A 23,399-nucleotide genomic window follows, 5' to 3' on the forward strand; every position below is an offset into this window, starting at 1 on the left:
CAAAGAACAAGTTGAATATCGGACTGGGCTTGTATGGCCAATCTTTTACACTGTCTAATCCTTCTAATAATGACATAATGGCCTCCGCTAGGATGGGAGAAGCGGGACACTTCACCAGGAAAGGTGGATTCCTGTCATACTATGAGGTTAGATTTGGTGTAGCTTTCGAATAAATGTGTCACTATTCTTCAGCCATATTCCTTCAAAAAGGTGTCAATCATCCTTTGGGTCAGATGACTTTAGTGTCCGTTATTCTATTAGATATGTTTAAACATGTCAGTCATTTTTATAAATATGTTTAAACACGTTATTAGTCTGTTGCATAGGAATATAATAATCCTGGTATATACTTTGAAACATGTATGCGTAAAATACATTATGTCTTTTGTCAATTGTTCAAAATTGAATGAAATCAGTTTTGACTGTTTAAATAATCATTTAAGAAGATGATATAAGGAAGGGTGACAGATGTCAAGTAAGGAAAATGTGAAGGCATAAAACGTCATCTGGAAAATATCTTTCTGTGTCATACATTTTGAACAATGTTGACGATCCTTAATGAAAACATTAAATGTCTGTCTGTCTGTCCGTTTGAAGATTAATTTGTTCCGGATTCTGCTAATCATTGTTGCTTTTAATGCAGATCAAATTACTTAAAACTGTATGTTAACAGTTTCAAACAACTGAAATCAAAATTTCGCTTTTCATCAGTTGCTGGCAAGGGAATCCTTGTTGGATTTAGTTAAAGACAAAACTATATTACTGGACAATATATCCTTATATTGAAAGATTTACTAGTAAAGCAAAGTAGATAGTCAACGATTCATCAACAATAGGCATAATATTGTTCATATTCATTATCGTCATTAACCCTAGCATAATCGATCGAAGAGTAGTGAAATTACTTCATAATGCTTGCTGTACTTATATGATGTTTTGACTTTTTCTTCTTTTCTTCTTTTTCTCCTTCACTCATCATATTCCTTCCTATTTTTGGTAACCATTTTTTATTGGCGATCTATTTTTGTGCATCTTTTCCTCTTTTGCTAATTCGCCATCATTCATTATCAACTTTACAAGTTCCACCTACCTCCTTCTTTCTCTATAAACTTTTCTTTCACATTTTCGCATCTCTTAATTTGCATTTCTTCCTTTATATCCAGTGTCTTTCTCATTGTAACTTTTATTGCACCTCTCTTCCTTTTAATTTTTTGTTCTAAACTTTTGGTTTATATCCATTCACCTCGCAGATATCCAGTATTTTCTTGACTGCCTCATTCCTTCATAACCAGACTTCTCTTCACGTTCTACTTAGTTCTTGACTAACCGTCTTCCTTGCTTTAATTTCATCCTTCTTTGAGCGAAAAATATAATTTATTAGTTCGAAAGAGAGAGAGAAGCAAGTCCCAAAACTCCCTGCATTAAAACAAAAACAATTGTACTTATGTTAAAACTTTGGATTTTAATGGTTTAACATTTTTTCCAGTCATTTCAATACGACCTCTCTCTCTCTCTCTCTCTGAGCTACTTGTTTAATTTTCCGTTTCAGATTTGCCAGATGAAAGTATCTGTGGGCCAAACACGCTACATCAATGATCAGCAAGTGCCTTATATGGTAAAAGGCGATCAGTTGATCGTGTATGACAACCCTGACAGTTTACAAATCAAGGTTTGATATGTCAAGATCTTATTTTAAATTATTGCCCTTCAATATATATGTCAATCAGATGCTGTTAATCACTGAAAACAATGCGAAATTGAATAATTTCTGAATCATTACATCATCATTTCCGTTTCTGTTTATCCAAGCCCTGGAAAAGATGAATTAAGAGACCTAAATTGTAGGCAATTTTCACCACATAAGAAGCATTAATTTATTTTTGTTTTGTTAGCAGGACGAACACATCAGCATACAAATGTTATGGTTGATTGTGGCAGATATTTTCTTTCATATACATATCAATTTTTAGGTTGAGTGGATCAAGCAAAATGACTTTGGTGGAATTATGGTCTGGGCACTTAATTTGGATGATTTTGCCAACGTATGCGGTCAGGGCAAATACCCTCTATTGACTGCTATTAACAACGCTCTTGGCCACTCGACAAGACACATAGTTACACAGCACCGACTGCGCACATCGTCACAAGACCACCGTAAGTGTTTGTTTTGTTTTTGATATTTATTTTTTTTTGTTTTATACAGCTATCCAAACTTTAGCTCCAGTTGGTGTTTTTGCAATAGTTGCAAAGTTCGTATGAATCAGGGCCAGTGTTGTTTATAGTTGCTATCAGTGTATATATGTCGTCTTTTTTCATAAAAAGAAAAACGTAGGCAACTTGATCATGGCAGGCTAACAAAACATCGCTAAATATTAACTAAAGAACTTTAAATTTTCTTTCATATCATGTTCAAGCAAAATCTCCTTTCATTGTTTAATATCAATGTCCGTGCAACAGTATTTTTCTTTATACGTCCATTGGATAATTGTTTCAAGTCTTTTGGATTATGTTTTAGGTTAATATCTTCTCGTTCTACTTTATATGATGTAATAATATAAATATTTTAGGTATCTAATTTTGCCTTTCCTATTATTGGTCTTACAATTTGTTCTGGTACAGCACCAATTATTATTCCACGCATTTGTAAATTTCCTATCTTAGAATTTTCAATTCCTCCACATACATACATACATACATACATACATACATACATGCATGCATACATTATTTTAATAAAAGAATGTAGATAAATAGTTACTTATTATAAAGAATTTATTAAAATATATTTCTGTGCTATTTCCAAATATAGCTACAAAATTGTGCCGTGCTTTGAAACTTTAAAGAATAGTAAATTACAAACACTAATAAGTCCCCGTGCATGATATTGCACGTCCTTATCTTGCCATAAATAATGCTTAGTATCATCGAATATGACATAATCATGATATTGCACGTCCTGATCTTGCCATCCATAATGCTTAGCTTAATTGAATATGACATAAACATGATATTGCACCTTCTGATCTTGCCACCCATAATGCTTAGTATAATGGAATATGACATAATCATGATATTGCACATTCTGATCTTGCGACCCATAGTGCTTAGTATAATGGAATATGAGATAATCATGATATTGCACGTCCTGATCTTGCCATCCATGATGCTTAGTATAATCGAATATGACATAATCATGATATTGCACCTTCTGATCTTGCCACCCATAAGGCTTAGTATAATGGAATATGACATAATCATGATATTGCACATTCTGATCTTGCGACCCATAATACGTAGTATAATGGAATATGACATAATCATGATATTGCACATTCTGATCTTGCCACCCATAAGGTTTAGTATTATCGAATATGACATAATCATGATATTGCACATCCTGATCTTGCCATCCATAATGCTTAGTATAATGGAATATGACATAATCATGATATTGCACGTTCTGTTCTTGCCATCCATAATACTTAGCATAATCGATTATGATATAATCAAGCAGACTTTACAGAAATTAAAGAATATTTTATGAAATGTGTGTAACGAATCGAGGCATGCTTTAATGCTAACGAAGAAACCTAAGCAAAGAAATAAATGAGTTCAAATGTTTTATAGCATTACAAAATACACTTTGGTATACAAGATGAACTTAGCTGTTGTGTGATGTGCCACAGGTTCAAACGTTTTTCCCTTGAAGTTACATTCCTTGACCATATTATAATTAGTACATTGTTGCACCGACAGTGAAGTGTAGACTTAACGAGCTTTGTCAATATGTACACTTTGTAATAATAAAGTTTAATGATCTTGGCCATTGCAAATTTTCAGTAATTTTCTGAAAATGAAGAAAATATTGATCCAACTTCCCTTTCTTAATTAGTAGGTACTAGCCAAATAGTTATTGTAACGTCAAAACAGGAACTTGTGGGTAAGTGGATATGCATTCCGCTTGCCATTTATAATTATTTTAATCTAAATTGCATTTATTCTTGTTTCATTTGCATTTATCTTTCATCTTTCTTTCTTTGCATATACTTTTGCCTCTCTTCCCTGTTTATCTTTACCCCCCCCCCCGGCCTTGTCCTTTTACTATTTCTGCTTACGGATTTGTATTTGCGTCTCCTCTGAAGATGAAGGTGTCTTAAATCTAATTCCATCTGGTTTTTAACTGCAATTCTTTTAGTTTCCCTTTTCAATCAGATACAGAGTTACTAAACAAACTCAAAGCACTATTAAGAAGTAAAACAATTCTCCGCTAAAGAAATAACCAAACTATACTTTATGTTTTACTTCGTTAAAGAAGCGTTGCGTCAGAAAGATAATATTGCCTGAAATCTCAGGCAACTCGTCCTTTTCAGGGACTCTATCCTTCCTGGGCAGGATTTAAAATAACGTTCTCCACGTTAAATGACATTTTGAAAGCTTATTGGTTTCACTAAAGATTTTTTACAAAAATATGTGGAACTAAAAAATCTGGGAAGAAGAAAAAGTGAATTTAAATTTCTCTGATATATTAGAAATTCCTATCCTGGACGAGTGAAACCAATTTTTTTTTCTTCTTCAGACTCTATGATCTTAAATTGAGAGAGAGAGAGAGAGAGAGAGAGAGAGAGAGAGAGAGAGAGAGAGAGAGAGAGAGAGAGAGGCAAATATGCCGGGTAGATATATGCCACGAAATGGATAAAGAATTTAGATACTCTGTCATAGGTCGATGTAAAACTGTTATTAAATAATGGCTTAGGAAAGACAATGACATTTCCTCAAAATATCAATTGTTTGATGCATTCTGAGATCCTGTTAAACTTTCGTTAACCCTTTAAATAGAATTGTTAATATCGAATACATTTTACATTGAAGCGTTAGTAGCAGCAGCATCAATAGCAGTCATGACATTTATTGGGTCGAAACATGTGAAGAAGTGTTAAATGCAGGATAAATATTCTCGGATTTATTGATCATATCTATGGAAATATTGTCTAAAACTTCCTGAATGAAATTTATAGAATGAATTTGAATCATTTATTAAAGGTCAGAGTCATATTGAAAATCACCATAATCATGTTACTGTCTTTGCCAACCATCGTGGTGGCGTTTTGACATCATTTGTTTATGATGCCTGTGTCACGTGTAATTGATTGCATAAGTTTAAGTATCTTGTATAAACAGACATCGGTATTGTGGCATATCGTGAATTTTAAACATCGATCAGTCTAATTGAAATCAGAAATACATGGTCATCATACTACACACCTGTAAAATAACTTGAACAAAATATAAATAAACTGCTGATATTTAATATGAAAATTACTGTAATGAATTTTGATGCATTAAATAAAGTTGTTAATCTCGTCAAACCAATCCTGCCGAACCCATATGTACTTGTAAATTTGGGAAATAAAAGCTCTTTTTACATGTAGGCGAGAAGATTTCTGGAACACACACATTGCGTCAGCATTTAATTACAAAATGTCTGTGTAATTTGCCTGATTTCGGGGTTAGCAACTTCGCATAATGTTTAATACGTTATACAACAACAAAAGTTTGAATTACTGTTACGATGTCAAATCTGTTTTATGTTACATTTCTAGAGCATGTGCCTACTGTCATTATCTGAATCCTTATGAACGTTTCGCTTTCTTTATCTCGAATTTACAATTTTGATTTCACGTGAACGTATGTCTATAGGTGAAAGAGGAGAGACAGCCACACGTATGTGTTTGTTTGGGGGTGAGGGTGGCATACCGCACACCCGCTTATAACGCGCACACAACTAAGAACATCTCAACCTAAATCGTCCTGTGCATAATATGCAGGTAGATCAATGCGTACGATGTTAGCCTTTGGACGGACATTATACAGGCGATATGACAAAGTGATAACTTCAGAAGTATACATGTATTGCAGCAGTACAATGAGGATACAAAACAAACAGCAGATAAGTTGAACAGAGCACTTGCTGAAAGGTCCCTTTTTGGAAAATAATGTTTTCTACGAAAAATGAAAACGAAGCCTCTAACTAAAACCGAAAGTTTCTCTAATTGGTACACTTTATTTTGCTACTTTATCGCAGTCGTCTGTGTTTTTTTCTCTTCAAAATTTGTATAATGTTTTCGTTTACCCACCGTGACACTTATTCGTGGTCGCACCCTCTCTGTTGCTATAAATGTGTGAGTAATTAAATCATTATTATATCAGTCTCTCAATCAGATATTTTATCAAGACCTATACGATATCGCGATCGAGGATCATGTAAATTTATTGTTATAAATCCGTGTGGAGTAGATTGTGCTTTTGAAAAAAAAGTTTCTAAATTTAATTATGTTCATATATCCTGAACACCAGGTCTGATGAATATTTTGCAGAATATGTGTATCGACTCCGTTATACACAACTAAAAGATTGGAGTTATCTCTCGTCACTTTTGGTATTTGTGTATATCGCTAAGTAACGTATATATCATCGGTGATTTCATGCCTGACTCGAGAAAATATTCTAGCTGGATTTGATTGTTTGTCCATCATTACATCATCGTAATCTACAAGAGTAATTAATAAATCCATCAAGGTCATCTACAGACGGGGCTTCATCGATATCGGTGATAAAATCAGTAATAATAATATTGTGTGAAATGTACAAATAAATATAAATTTATTTCATCTCGTATGAAAACAGGTGGTTATTAGGAAAATTACCAGAAACTCCAACGGGCTAAATATCCAGGACAAAATCATCTTCCAGGATATAATGATTGTGGTCCTGGAACTCGACTTGGTATCCGACTTGACGAGCGAGACCTGGAGAATATCCAATAAATGCAATTGACCAAGCATGCCACGTTCATGATGTAGCTTATAAAAATATAGATTTATAACAACGACATATTGCAGATGTCAAGTTGATTCGTAAGTTAAATTTCATAAAAAGATAAATCTTTCAGAGAATCATTATCTAAATGGTTGGTAAGATCTGCGATGAAAGGTAAACAACGAATTATTATAAAATAATGGAATCGATTAATTATACCCCAGTATTGGACGGGTAGAGCAGCGATTAGTAAACTCGCTGATGCAGCAAATGTTACACGTTATGTTGCTGTAAATTGGTTAGCACGACAGGCAATATAGCCCCAGTATCTACCACCACCTAAAATTTTTAGCATGCACATTGTGATGTCAGCACTCCTAATTAAATTCATCAAGCAGATATTTTATTTTTACTACATGATACTATCAAAATTGATAGATGTCAATCACGTACATACAAATACGTGTTAACTGTTGTTGACGTTGCAAGAAATATGTATAAGGAAGTAGAAACACCTTCAACTAAAACAGCAGCTGAAGTTGTATCTGATTTTGAACGAATTTATCAACGAGGACCCTGGTGATGGCCAGAGTTACTTCCGGTTGATCCTGGCAAGGAATTACTTGGTGCACTATCATTTCTGATGCAAAACATAATGTCCAAATCAGACGATACAATTAATCGTGATCAGGCAATTGTTGAACGATATAATCGAACACTTGCTGAGCGGTTATTTGTATATCAATATGCAAAGGACATAGTTCGGAAAGATATGAGATCTCGCGAATGGGGTGAAAGATTACCAAGTGTGATAGATGCATTAAGTAATGAAATTACTAGTGTAATTTCTATGAAACCCGTTAATCCGATTACAAAGAAACATATACCAATACAACGACATAACTTTTCAAAACAACCAGTATTGGGTAATGTTACTGGAAGATATTGACATGAGCCCGGTGAACTTGAAGATGGTAAAATAAGAGCGCCTGATGCTATTTGGAGTGTGATGACACATACAAGTTCTAGCGTGATAAGATCTACTGGTAGACCTGCAATCTACAGGCTAGATTCAACAGCTCCTCAGCGTAGATTTGTACGTGGACAATTACAAGTAATTTCTGAAGACACACAATTACCACGGCATTAACCTTTGTAAACTAGCACCTCGACGTCGGTTACATTCAGGAGAGGTCAGCATCACATTTTCGCGTGTGTGACCAAGACTGCTATTAATTCTATGGTAAATTGCATTGGATTATTATTTGAATACTGCCACAACATTACTGTGTTACAGCTTGCACAATGATTATTTTGATGTTGTTTCAGCGTCATGATAAATTCAACATTGAGATTATAGTCGCGCTGATTTTATTTTGTCAACTGTTTATAACTAATATTTGTTCTTACTATATCATCATTATTTTCCTGAATTTGATTATTAGTTTTTGTGAAGGCTATGATTACTCTCCGCAAATGAGATATTCTCCTGACTCGAGATACTGCGAGATAAACTAATTTTGACCATTCGATACGACCATCGACGATCCACACATTTGTATCAGAGATGGTTAATCCTTGCGATGAATGAATTGTCATTGCGTATCCTACCATCCATGAAGTTTTGTCCATAGTTAACGCGCTCTCAACAACGCTGACGGGAACTCAAATAATATCATTTAACACAAGATTTTGTTTCTCTGACAATCCTGCTATATCAGCTTAAATATTTTGTCGTCGCGTGTCTGCTGATCGATAACACAATGGTACGGGTAGATTTTAAAATGTTTCTTTATGTAAAATAAATAATTGTTGTTGAAGTGTATCACAATCATCTTTCTAATTGCCACTATCAACTCATTTGGTCTCCATAAATTCCTTAGCTTTCAAAGAGAAAGTAACGCGATTGTCTTCGGTTTTCAATAGCTATGCCAGTATACTCCGTGTTAGATACCTAATGTGGTCATAAATCATTTCCACTTTAAAAGATGGATTATTTATTTATTTATTTATTTATTTATTTATTTATTATTATTATTATTATTATTATTATTATTATTATTATTATTATTATTATTACAGCATACAACAGAGTATGTTACTACTCGAACTGGGCCCAGTATCGCCCAGGGCAAGGAAAATTCATGCCAGAGGACGTAGACCCCAGTCTTTGTTCTCACATTATTTACGCTTTCGCCAAGCTGAATAGCAATCAGTTGCAGGCTTTTGAATGGAACGACGAAACGACTAGCTGGATGAAGGGCATGTAAGTAATTCTTTTATGCTACGAAACAATGGTGGTACTATAGATCACAAAGGAAAAGTCAATATACAACGTAACGAAGGTGATCTTATTAAATATATGGGGATGTCCACTCTGTATGTCTAAACGAGGTATTGAAACAACCACCCATGGTCTGTAACTGAACAGACAGAACTCATACAGAATATCCATTGCGTGTCCAGTTGTACTCGAATCACCGACCGCAAACAGGGCCGTAATTAGTTTTAAAGATGAACGTTGTCTAGTCAGCATGCATTTGCCCGAGACTACTACGTTTAACAGCTCATCAACATGAGTCATTTACAACTATCACCTATGGTTTAATATGCGTCAGCAGGCACGTGATTTGCGTCCTTACAGGCAATATTGCCTGTATAAACGTCATTTACGTACTAACGCACATTATTTAAGCCAGCCAACATGTTGATAAACCGTTGACTTTAGGAATAGAATGAACAATCACAAAAATCATGTCAGAAACAAGGTCAACACAAAACTCGCCAGCCATTTTAACTCACTGAGAAACTTTACTGTGCTTTCAGTCAAATCATTGATGGACTGACAGCAAATGTGATCATAAGGACAAATGTGGCTACTACCGATGGGAAAATGTGGCGACTTTGACTGAAAGAGAAGAAAGAAAAGAAAAAAACAACACCTCAAATCCAAAACTGCTCTGTTTAACTGATCGTGCATCAATTTCTTTCATATCAGTTTCTTGTTTGTCCTCTAGAGATACTAATTTGTTATTATTATTATTATTATTATTATTATGATTATGATTATTATTATTATTATAAGTAGTAGCAAGTAGTGGCAGTAGGTGTTTCCACCACCGTTTCTGGCAATGTAAATTCATTAATATCCTTCCTTCTCGGATGTAAAGCATGATACGACGAAGCTCTATATGGTGCCATAAGATACAATATAATTAACTAGGTCATAGCAAATAGTACAGCAATGTCAGCTCCTAATTGTTTTCTCAGTCTGGCATTCAGTATGGCGCTAATGTTCTGATACCTGCATCCGAATTCATTCGTCTTTTTCATCTGTATCAGATCCCCGTCATAGGTATTGTAATTAAATGCTGTTATTTTGTTCTTTGTCTTTAATGTGGAATTCGTCATTACGGATAATAGTATTGACTATTACAAAATGCTAACATTTATTGTTCCAAACGTGTAAACTGTTGTGTTCACTTGTGTGTCTGTGTGATAAATAACGCAACGTGGTTTTACCGTCGCCCTCACATCACGAGTAAAAATAAATGGTGCCTTAAAATGTGACTTTCCATACCTGTAATGATAAGGCTTCCTTATTCTCTGTCGGTGATGCCCATTAAATATCAAAGCGATTTTGTTTCCCAATGACATACCACATGAGATTAACAAGCGATTGCCTTAAGCCATTGTCTAATATCTCCGTTAACGAAGAAGTAATTTATGCAGTGCACATATATCTCAAGCCATTCAGCGTTTTTGCATATTCTTTTAATTAAATGACTAATATTGAATATGTGGCAATATGTATGTGTGTGTGTGTGTGTGTGTGTGTGTGTGTGTGTGTGTGTGTGCATGTATGCATGTATGTATGTATGTATGTATGCATAAAATCCAATACATATTCTATACTACTTCTTCAGGTTTGATAGATTCAATGCCGTTAAGTCCAAAAATCCCTCCATCAAAACTTTGCTGGCTGTTGGTGGCTGGAACATGGGTTCCGAACCGTTTACAAGTATGGTGTCCACGGCCGATTCACGTCGAGAATTTGCAGTAACTTCGGCGAAATTTCTCAGGGACCGGAATTTCGATGGTCTTGACCTTGACTGGGAGTATCCGGCAAACAGAGGAAGTCCACCGGTGGATAAGCAACGTTTCACGGAACTTGTTAAGGTTATCTATGAAATATGCACATCTGGGGAAATTTCAAAGTGGGGAAGAAATTCTTGGATTCATTCTGCTCTTGTGTCGTATTTGAAAATTAATACATATAATTTAAATCCTTGATTTTACTAACAATACCAACAAAGATTTCTTTTTAAAATCCATTTTGCCCGCATATTTGGCAAACTTATATGCAAAGGGTCAGCCATAACGTTGTCTGTACAATACAATGATATGATGGCTTCAGAACAAATTTTAATAATCTTTATTATTGAGATGAATATCTATTTATACAGGATTTAATATGGTGTTTGTATTTGCCAACCAAAGCAAAGCATTACCTTCCTATAAAACAGCAACATTGCTCTCAGACTCAAAGGTCTGTGCCCAAAAAAGCATATTGCAGGGACTGCCTGTGTACAATTTCTATTGCAGGGACTCCCTGTGTACAGTTTCTATTGCAGGGACTCCCTGTGTACTGTTTCTGCTCATTGCCGTCAACTTACACGATAAAGTACACAATAGATCACGTATTCATCAGTTATTTTTATTCAGCTTAGGCACTTGAAAATTAATGTAATTAGTCGAGGTCTCTGAGCCATTTGTTTCTCTAGAAAGCTATATTCTGAACAGGTACTCGGCCAGGATCGCCTAGAGTTGGGAATGTCTGTAGTAGCCGCAGTTCTCTCAAGCTAAATTTGTAATAATATTATTTTTAGGCTAATACTTTCCAGATGTAGTCCCAAAAGTAAAATTACAATTGATTGTCATCCTGCTGGTCCAGTTATTATAACTTTAGTGTTATCATAAATTATAATATCATGTTGTCCAAACATGCAAACTAGTCACTGAGTACACAACGACTTATAATGGCTCAGTTTACTGTAAATAAGCAACCACACACACACACACACACATATATATATATATAATCGGAAAAAATGAGGTTATTTTCAGACTGATTGATCTTTAAAAATACAGTAAGATGTATAAAACATGTTGTTGCATTTCTTGATATAATGATAGGTGCTAGACTAAATATTGTACGAGTCTGACTTGGAATCCCGTCTCGAACAGTATGCATTGCCTTTGAATCGGTTCTGAGGTTTACTGGTACCGATGAAAGAAGTGAATGTAGATATCTCAGTTATCTGCTTTACAGCTATATGAATGTAAATAAAGTTTACATACACATATATAATTTCCATCTACCTGGACTGACATTTATTTTGCATCATCTACAATGTCTAATGTAGATGAGCTCCGCAAATGAACTTGAAATAGCACATAGTACACCTATTGTACCGGTTTATATAATGAACCACCCGGTGTTCACAGTGTAGACACTGCTATTTTCTGAAAAGTAGAAGTATCCCTCCCTAAAAAAATCTATTTTAAGAAAAATCGGTTTGCTGATTTCATAATTTACCTCTCAAGTTCATTGCGTGAAAAGAGTCATGCAGAGCAAACAATCTTCTGAAAGATGCTCATTACATGGTAATGTGAAATACCCTTCAACCAAAATCACCCCCTATCATTAAGGTACCAAAATAAGGACAAGGGATGCTAGTTCTGTTTTCTTTTATTTTACCTTAATATATTCACGTTTATTTTGTTCATGCAATGAAGTACCAGATAATACGTTTTCTTTAATTTGTATGCCTTGCGAAAAAGGGGACAAATTCTGGAATGAATCTTTGATAAGGTACTTAACCTTGATTGAATCAGTTGCCCCATCTCTAAAAAGGTAACATCATTTTTTGGGTGATCAAGTAATTACGTGACATAAATATGGTACAGATCGATATGGGATATACAATGATTGGTTTAGATACAAAAATGTAAAACATTACCATATGGAATTATTGTCATTAGCGTTTTGTGGTCAATATTGTCAAGAAACTCGAGCTATACATATATATTGCCACGTGCAGTAGACTTCCGTCTTGTCTAAAGAATAAAAGGACACTCTGTGTTGGGAATTTGGATATGTTCAGGTCTTGAACGGCTTCGGTTCGGGGTTGATGAATATTTCTGATTCTCTATGGGTAAGCGTTTTTTTTTTTTCTGATTCTGTGTGTGTAACAATTCTTCTATCTGCCAAAACTTTGGCAATATAAACAATTCTGTAACGACAATTTCCGTTTCCGTTTCCTAATAATGAAATATTTTTTTTATAGGAATTGAAAAGAGTATTTGATGAAGATGCCCGTCAGACTGGAAAACAGCCTCTTCTTCTGACAGCAGCTGTTGCTGCAGGGAAAGCTGTAATAGATACAGCATACGACGTGCCTGCTATATGTGGGTGAGTAATGACAGACCTACGGCTCCGCCTTGGTGTAACACCTGCACTTGGCATATAGTGTAGACATACAAATAAAATCAACATACATACATACATACATACATACATACATACATACATACATACATACATACATACATACATACGTACGTACATACATATAATTCAGGGATGGACTAATTTCACGTTTGATTTAGTACATAGAAGATTGAGTTTAACAAAGATGGTTTCTGTTAGGAAGAGGTTTTTAGTCAGACTTGGTCCTAATTATGTATACATACGTAGAAGATGTAGAACGAAAGTGTTATTATATATGATATCGGTGAATAGAAATTGATAATATTTACAGACATTTTGTATGGATTATAGATAAGAAACGTTATTTCATGGTCTGTTATAAGACGTATATAATATATTTGACTCGACAAGTATTAGGCGTCACACGTTTTGAAATAACGAGACATGATTAAAATTTCACCACTTCAAGGCATTAATTCTCTCTCTCTCTCTCTCTCTCTCTCTCTCTCTCTCGCAAACAGACACAAACAAAATATGTATTGTAGTCTTTTCGTTTCAGATATTTAGACTTTATAAGTGTCATGACCTATGACCTACACGGAAGCTGGGAGGATCGTACAGGACATAATAGCCCGCTGTTTGCTCATGCCGGGGAAACCGGGGATAGGCTCTACCTTAACCTTGTGAGTCAGGATTCTATCTATCAAGCATGAAAAGTTTTAAGGCAGACAGTCGGGTAACAGTAATAGCTTTTTAAACAGTTTAAAGGCTTCCATATATTCAATTGTCTGTTGGGTTTATAAAGAAAGAAATTTTAAACAAACAGCTCCGGAGAGCGAGGCAGAGAAGAAGTTATTTGTTAATCTGTTTAAAGCAGGAATATTGATTTTATGTTCAACAAATGTGGGATAACATTAAGTTGGGATATTTGTTTTGTTGTCAGTTTTGTCCCGATCGGATTTCAAATGTATAAGAAAATTCGTATATCGATAAACAACAGTGTACAGATCAGATTACCTTTCAAACAGAAATTGTAAATGAAACCTAACTTTAGTCACATGCATGCGTCCTTGGTAAATATGATAAATAACGCAACGTGGTTTTGCCGTCGCTCCCACATCGCGAGTAAAAATAAATGGTGTATATTTGTCCTTAATTTTTTAGCGTGCTACAAGCTCGGATTGATGGCTAAATACTTTCGTACTGGGTCAAACATTGGCAGATGTTTATATCTCTATTATAATACCCTAGTACAATGCTTGTATAAATTTTGACCGAATATTTTGAAGAGGCCAAAAGCTTATTAATTAATGTTCTGCTGAACAATATGTTTTCTTTACAATTGTAAGTGTCGGGAAATGTTTTGCATATTAAGGGACAGAACGGATTAGTCAAGAATTTTTTACCTTTGAAATTAACTTGTATGATAGCATAGATTCAATTAAAATAGTTGCATGATACCTGTAATTGAACGGGTTAGTGCTGTATCCTTTATAAGTGTATTAAACATTACATTCCTAGTGACTCGTGATAGCAGTGCGCAGTTCCCCAGTGCAAATCCTATACATTCAATTGCCATAATAATGAATCAATGCACATGGAACCTCATAAAAAATTCCGAATGCAATGTAGACTGAAATCACATGACCTCGTAATAATGCCAGCATGTCAGTACATAATCCTTGGTATAAATAATCATGAAACACTTGTATTATGTACCAGTCTGCGATTACCGCCTTCTTAGGCTAATGTGTAATTTTTTAATATTGATTTTAGAAACAATTTCGCCGAAATGACCGACATGCCTTCTGAAATTAGTATAATCTGCACTTTGATGCACACCATATTGCATCTTATCTGATTTGCTGCTGATTTCTGCGAAAACGATAGTATCAAATTTATCAACTGTTTTGGACCGTTTCGAACAACAAACTTATTATTAACTTTTCCACTATAATTACTTTTAGACGGTATGCAACCATTTGGAGTATAAGAAAATGAAAATGATCTTAGTTAAAAAGAAAGCTTTCATTTTAAATAAATTTGCTTTGTGGTAAATTTTAACTTTGTCGAATTCTCAATCAAGAAAAGCTAGTCATTTTATAGTCAAATTTGCTCAATACAGGAAACATACTTCACTGACTATAATCTTCTCTTTCAAAAGACAATAATTTAACCCCAAGCCCCTCCTCTTACATTTAACACGATATATAATTGCTTTGTTTGCGTTTCAGGCTTGGGCATCAAATTATTGGCACCAGACCGGTTGCCCAAAGCACAAGTTGAATATCGGACTGGGCCTGTATGGCCGATCTTTTACACTATCGATCCCTTCTGAAAGTGACGTAATGGCCTCTGCTAGAGGGGCGGGAGTAGCGGGACAGTTCACCAGGGAAGTTGGATTCCTGTCATACTATGAGGTTGGATTTGGTATAGCTTTCCCATAAATTTGTGTCACTATTCTTCAGACATATTCCTTCAAAAATGTGTCAATCATCTTTTCGGTCAGATGACTATATTGTCAGTCTTTCTAATAGATATGTTTTAACATGTCAGTCATTTCGATAGATATGTTGAAACACGTTATTAGTCTGTTGCATATAAATATTGTATTCCTGGTATACACTTTGAGACATGTATGTATAAAATGCATCATGTCTTTTGTAAATTGGTCAAAATTGAATGAAATCAGTTTTTATTGTTTAAACAATCATGTAAAAGGATAATCCAAGGAAGGGTGACACATGTCAAGTAAGATAAATATATCAGAATTAAGCGTCATCTGGAAAATATCTTTTTGTCTCATACATTTTGAAAAATGTTGACTATCCTTAATGAAAACTTTAAATGTCTGTCTGTCCGTTTGTAAATTAATTTGTTCATGATTCTTCTAATTATTGTTGATTTTAATGCTGATCAAATTATTTAAAACAAAAAACTGAAATCAAAATTTTGTTTTCAATCATTTGCTGGCCATGGAATCCGTTCTGTATTTAGTTCAATACAAAACTATATTACTAGACAATATACGTTTATATTGAAAGTTTTACTACTAAAGCAAAGTAGATATTCAACTCTACTTCAGCAATATGCTTAATATTGTTCACTTTCATTATCGCCATTAACACTTATATCACCATCTGATGCGTAGTGAAATTGCTTCATAATGCTTGCTTTGCTTATATGATGCTTTGATTTCTTCTTCTGGTCGTCTGTTTCTGCTTCAGTCATCCTTTTACTTCCTATTTTTGTTAATCATTTTTCATTTTCTATCATTTTCTTTTCTTTCTTCTCCTCGTTTGCTCCTTCACCATCATTCATTATCTTCTTTACAAGCTCCACATTCCTCCTTTTTCTTCCTCTTCAATTTTTTCGTTCACATTTTCGCATCTCCTAATTTGAATTTCTTCCTTCGCATCCAGTGTCTTTCTCATTGTAATTTTCATTGCATCTCTCTTCCTTTTAATATATTGTTCTAGACTCTCTCTTTATATTCATTCACTCCCAGCTATCCAGTACAGTCCTTCATAGCCAGACTTCTTTTCACGTCGTCATGCTAGTTCCTGTCTAAATCTCTTCTTTGCTTTAATCGTATCCACGTTTGAGATACAAATATAATTTATTAGTTTTAAAGAGAGAGAGAGAGAGAGAGAGAGAAAGTCCAAACACTTCATGAATTAAAACAAAAACAATTGTGTTTAAGTTAAATTTTGGATCTAAAGGGTTATACATTTTTCCAGTCAAATCATTGTGACATACTCTCTCTCTCTCTCTCTCACTCTCTCTCTCCAGCTGCACGTGTTTCTCTCCGTTTCAGATTTGCCAGATGATAGCATCTGGGGGCCAAACACGCTACATAAATGATCAGCAAGTGCCATATATGGTAAAAGGCGATCAGTGGATCGGGTATGACAACCCTGCTAGTCTAAAAATCAAGGTTAGATGTTTCTCGATTTGTTTTTATATTGTAGCCTTCAAATATTTGTCAATCAAACGCTGCTAAGGACTGAAAACAACAAAAAGGAATTATGACACTTGCATTTTATGCAATTTTCACCACATAAGAAGCATTAATGTATTTTTGTAAGCAGGATAAATACAGCAATAATTAAAGGATTTTATACAAGAATATGTTTCAAACATTATGGTTGATTGTAGCAGATGTTTGATTCCATATACATATACATTTTTAGGTTGATTGGATCAAGCAAAATGGTTTTGGCGGAATTATGGTTTGGGCACTTGATTTGGATGATTTCACCAACGTATGCGGTCAGGGCAAGTACCCTCTATTGACTGCCATTAACAACGCTCTTGGCCAGTCGACTATACACATAGTTACACCGCCACCGTAAGTGTTTGTTGTATTTGGGTTTTTATGTTGTTGTTTTTTTTAATTGTCCAAATTTAGCTCTAGATGGAGATTTTCAATAGTTGCAAAGGTTGCTAGAAGCAGGACCAGTGTCGTTTAGAGTTGCTGTCAGTGTTATCTCTCGTCTTTTTTCATAAAAAGAAAAACGCAGAAAACTTGACCATGACAAACTAACATCTGCTAAGTATTAGCTAAATAACTTTAAATTTCTTTCATATCATGTTTAAGCAAAATCTTGTTTTATATCAAAGTCTGTGTAATAGTATTTTTCTTACGCATGCATTGATTACTTGTGGATAGTCTTTTGTTATTATATCTTAGCTGAACGTCTTTTCCTTCTACTTTATATGGTGCAATACTAAAACTATTTGCTGTATCTAAATTTGGCTTTCCTATTATTGGTCTTTTTCTGGTACAGCACCAACTATTATTCCACGCATTTGTAAATTAATCTCGTGGAACATCATCTCATTATGGAATTGTTTCCACCAGAATGATTAACCATTAGCATTATCTATTATCCATCGATACGAATCTTAAATAACATTATATTGTCACAAAACCCTTTAGTAATTGGTATTGGTACATATTTGTGGATACCATTTGTGAGTTGTAAATTAGCAATGTCTGTAATTAATTAAATTATTATTCACTAACTTTTCTCACATTAAGAATATGCTTTTAAATTTTCTATCTTAGAATTATGAATTCCTCCACATACATACATACATCCATACATACATACATACATACATTTTAATAAAAAGAATGTGGATAAATAGTTACTTATTATAAATAATTTTTTAAAATATATTTCTGTGTTATTTCCAAATATAGCTATAACATTGTGTCGTATTTTGAAATTTTAAAGAATAGTAAATTACAACCATGAATAAATCTCCGTGCATGATATTGCACGTTCTGATCTAGACACCCATAATGCTTAGTATAATCGAATATGACTTAATCATGATATTGCACGTCCTGATGTTGCCATCCGTAATGCTTAGTATAATGGAATATGACATAATCATGATATTGCACGTCCTGATCTAGCCACCCATAATGCTTAGTATAATGGAATATGACATAATCATGATATTGCACGTCCTGATCTTGCCATCCATAATGCTTAGTATAATGGAATATGACATAATCATGATATTGCACGTCCTGATCTTGCCATCCATTATGCTTAGCATAATCGAATATGACATAATCATGATATAGTATGTCCTGATCTTGTCATCCATAATGCTTAGTATAATCGAATATGACATAATCATGATATAGTACGTCCTGATCTTGCCACCCATAATGCTTAGTATAATGGAATATTACATAATCATGATATAGTATGTCCTGATCTTGCCACCCATAATGCTTAGCATAATGGAATATGACATAATCATGATATTGCACGTCCTGATCTTGCCACCCATAATGCTTAGAATAATGGAATATGACATAATCATGATATTGCACGTCCTGATCTTGCCATCCATAATGCTTCGCATAATCGAATATGCCAAAATCATGCAGACTTTTCAGAAATTAAAGAATACTTTATGAAATGTGTGTAACGAATCCAGGCCGTGGAGGTGGGGGTGGCACGCTTCAATGCATACGTAGAAACCGAAGCAAACAAATAAAGAAGTTCAAATGTTTTGGTATTCCTATAGTATTACAAAATACAAAATGAACAAAACTGTTGTGTGATGAGGCGAGAATTACATCCACGAACAGCGAATGTTATTTGTATGTCAAGCGTGAAGCCATAACATGGTTACGAACATGTGAAATATTAAAATTATGAAATGGTACTGAAGATCTCATCAAAGATGTCATTTTATAAAATTGTATTTTCTTGAGTATGGTATCTACACCTCTCACGAATCGGTGGTATTTGCTGGTTTTTCTTGCAACATCTTGTCCAATCAAGGCAAATGTCAAGATCATGTATAAATGGAAAACGTATAAGCCAGTTTTCAGATAGCATTTTGAATACCCTTAAACTCTTGGTATAACTTGCATATTGAGTCTATATATAGATTCACTTTCCTGTAAACTATGTGGTAAGATTCTTTACATATCCCAGCGAGAAATACACCGGAAACATGACCTGGACTTTGCATGGATCTCCCAAAGATGTTTGGGTTACAATCGGGACAACTGTGTTGGAATTAGTTGAGACTTATGTGAACTTGACATAAAAGTAATAATACCTTCTTATTGTTCATTGTATTCTCAGAACTTGGACTCGACCAAATCAAACTCAGGGCCAATCTACAAAAAGACCCACTGTACAAGATGTTAAATCAACGCAAGCACCAGGTAGTAAGTAGTTCAAAATTTCCTACAAATTTTAGAATTGGAACTATTTTGATACAAAAACTGTATACATATGTCTTTTTGCTCCATCAATTCAATAATTGATTATATTGTTCTATACGGTTGTTTCATTTTTGTAAATTCCGTACTTGTTTTAGCCAGCCCTTCACTCGGTCCATTTTTAAATCAGTCAGTTAAACTTTGTCCCAATATGTTTTCCAAAACTTTTTCGCCGTCATCTTTTCATATTTAATCTGATACAAACCTCCCAGAGAGCAAATTTGTTCAGGACGACTAATGCAAATTTCTCAAATTGTCCGTCTTGATAGACTGCATATATACGCTATTCATTTAGAGAACATGTTGTTCATTTTTCCCATTTCTGAAGAAAAACTCTCTAATAACTCCCAAAACCAACACGGTTTTCAATAAATTGATACCAATCATCAATAGTCTGCCTTCACACATCACATGATTATATTTAATTATAAGAATATATTAACCTCGTAAATGTTTGACTTTTCTTAGCATTGTTAGTATGGTGACTCGTAAAGACATTATTTATAAACTGCATGCATTGCCTATAAGAAAAGTTGTTTGTGCTTTGTAATTTTTCTACAAGATCTGCCTTCTTTCAATAACAACCACCCACCATTAGTAACTTCTTCAGCAGCAAATGCCCCATTTATCTCATTAGCTCGCCACTACAAAGTAGAGGGGAGCTATTGGTGTGCCCCACACACTCCCACACACCACCCCGCACTAGTCTTTTACGTTTTACTGGCTTTGGTTTATCTAGCATTTAGCTCATGAATATAAAGTCTTTTCAAACTGAGTATACATAATGTAATACGTTAAATCACGCAACTTGACTAAGATCTGCGTTCTGATAAGGTCTAAACCATCATCACCAAACAGGTCACGGTGACCTCTAATTTGAATCTTATCTGACTACAGTTAAATCGTGTGTTTTCAGTTTTTTCTCTCTTATGATTTTGCTAGAATCATCAGCTCTATAGTAGTATGCATCTTAGTTTGTAACACAGACGTACAGCAGAAGAGGGTCACTGTGACTTAAATTTTACCGTTTACGGACTGAAGTTAACGTTTGCTGTTAGTTCATGACCACATACACTTTGTGCATCCTGTACAAATATTGTTAAATTTGGAGTCATTAAACTTCACGGGTGGATGCATTTTGAAGTGTGCAACAATTACATAACGAACGTAGGTCACCATATTTCATGTTCTTTGACCCAGATTTAATTTTGTGTTTATACTGTTGATGCTAAAATAATTAAACTGGATGATTGTATACTTATAAAAGACGGTGAATGTAATCTTCATTTTACTGGCTTAGGTAAAGTTTGTATGTCTAACTCATAACCACACAGTCGTCTTGCACACTTGCACATACTGTTAACCTGCAGTCAATAAGTTTAGTGAGAGGTCTCATCGTTTGGAGTACTACACTGTCATCACAACTGTAAGTCACCGAGTCCCATACTTTTTACGTCTCTGACTTGGATCGTGTTTTGTGTTATAAATCTGATGTTAGAATCATTATACTAAATGACTGTATGCATCTCGATTAGTATCACACCTTACAAAATAGGCCACTGTGACTTTCATCTCACATTCTACAAGTTATCATTTAGTGTTTAGCTCATGGTTACATGTTTTATGGTCTGTATGAAGAATCATAACAGTTTGTAAGGGAATGCATCTATATGGGCACTGCGTCCTTATTGTAAATGTAGGTAATTATTGCTCGTATTGAACGCTTTAATCATTTAGGTAAATTGTACATTTCATGTACATTATTTTAGGCAATTTATTTCATCTTTTATTGGTTTTGTTAAAGTTTTAACTTTAAACTGTGGGATCCTTGCGTTTGTGGTAGGCCATATGTACACATTGTGGTCTTAAACCATGAAATTAGGTGAGGGGGATACATCCTGAAAATTTACTCAACCCATGTTGCACAGCACGTTCTCTGTCACCTGAAGTTCATGCTACAGTGTTTATGTTGACATCTTTTAGTTAAGCTTCATTTCTTGGGTCTATAAAGCTTCAGTAGATGCATCCATATTAGTAATACACTCTAACAAGCAAAACGATAACCTTGACCTATATTTTTTAACATTTTACTAATATCGGTTAATTATTACTGTTACGGTTATGACAATATAGTACCGTTCCATCTTTATAATTGCATCCTACATAGGATGACCTTTGCCACAGGGCAGTTTGACGTTACATTAACTACATTTATTCACTGTCTTTATTCATAACTGTACATTGTGTATCGTGATAGGTTACTCTCAACATGATAGCTGTCTATTGCATACTAGTAGTAAGGGAAGTCATATAATTCACTGCATGCTTTATGCCACTGATGTTGAGACTATTCAAGATATTTTCTGATGAATGAACTATGCTTCATAATTCGGTCGTTACATGGTTATTGAAAGCCTGCGGTTTTCACCCAGTAAACTATGACTTCTGTGATAAGACAAAGTAAGGGGAATATTTTCATGTAATTTAAAGAAAAATTCATTTTAATTTATTAAGTTTGAACATGTAGATGATAACATTCATTTTTCATTACAGGGCCATCGGCGGGAGGCCTCAACTTCTGCACCGATAAATCTGACGGCATACATGCACATCCAACGAGTTGCCAAAATTACTATTATTGTTCCAACGGCTACGTGTACGAGTACACATGCCCTGCCGGAACGGGCTTCAGTACCATATCCAAAACCTGTGATCACATTTACAACATACCTGGATGTCGACCGTAAACCCTTTTCTCGACCAATCAAGAGCAATCTATAACGTTTCGTGACTAGTTGTTCTTTCATAATAAGTAAAAAGTCTCTCGACGAAATAGACTGTATTGGTCTGTTACCAAGGCTTTCAAGTCTAGTTCAGATCCATGGAATATGTGCCTTAATATTTTTTATTTTAAATCAAACTTAATAATTTAGCTCATCCAGTAATTTCTAACAGATCTTAAAAGGAACTGTACATATAAAATGTAGATACAAAGTATCTAATGCAGTTAATACAATTCTGTAGTGAATGTTGTGGATTCGAATTGTACACTTGTATTCTATGAGAATTAAAACGGTGAATAACATTGATATGTTTCTTACTTTTCTTTTCTTTCCATGTTGTTGACATTGCATCTAAAGAATACAGTATATGTTTGTTTACCACCTGACATTATTTATTTCAAAATAACAAATATTACACTATCATGATCAGAATTGTCATGTATTAAGAATATGTCAACTTTTCAGATGATTCATAAAAATGAACGACAACAATGTCAGCTAAAACAGAACTATGAAACTGTGTATGATTAAGAATAATTGTGTA

General features: G+C 34.4%; 1 protein-coding gene across 1 annotated transcript; it reads left to right on the top strand.

Annotated features, from left to right (window-relative positions):
- The first annotated feature begins 18 nt into the window (after positions 1-18).
- Positions 19-23,111, top strand: LOC149806148 (chitinase-3-like protein 1). Its single transcript, XM_089937392.1, has 12 exons — positions 19-146; positions 1,550-1,669; positions 1,971-2,154; positions 8,899-9,082; positions 10,743-10,995; positions 13,167-13,291; positions 13,869-13,992; positions 15,544-15,729; positions 17,127-17,246; positions 17,503-17,660; positions 19,933-20,018; positions 22,626-23,111. Exons 1-12 carry the CDS (start codon positions 78-80, stop codon positions 22,817-22,819), a joined length of 1,803 nt encoding a protein of 600 aa, XP_089793518.1. The 5' UTR covers positions 19-77; the 3' UTR covers positions 22,820-23,111.
- The last annotated feature ends 288 nt before the right edge of the window (positions 23,112-23,399 follow it).

The sequence above is a fragment of the Sinohyriopsis cumingii genome, chromosome 2 (genome assembly GCF_028554795.1).
Source record: "Sinohyriopsis cumingii isolate HCF-2022 chromosome 2, ASM2855479v2, whole genome shotgun sequence".
NCBI classification, from domain to species: domain Eukaryota; kingdom Metazoa; phylum Mollusca; class Bivalvia; order Unionida; family Unionidae; genus Sinohyriopsis; species Sinohyriopsis cumingii.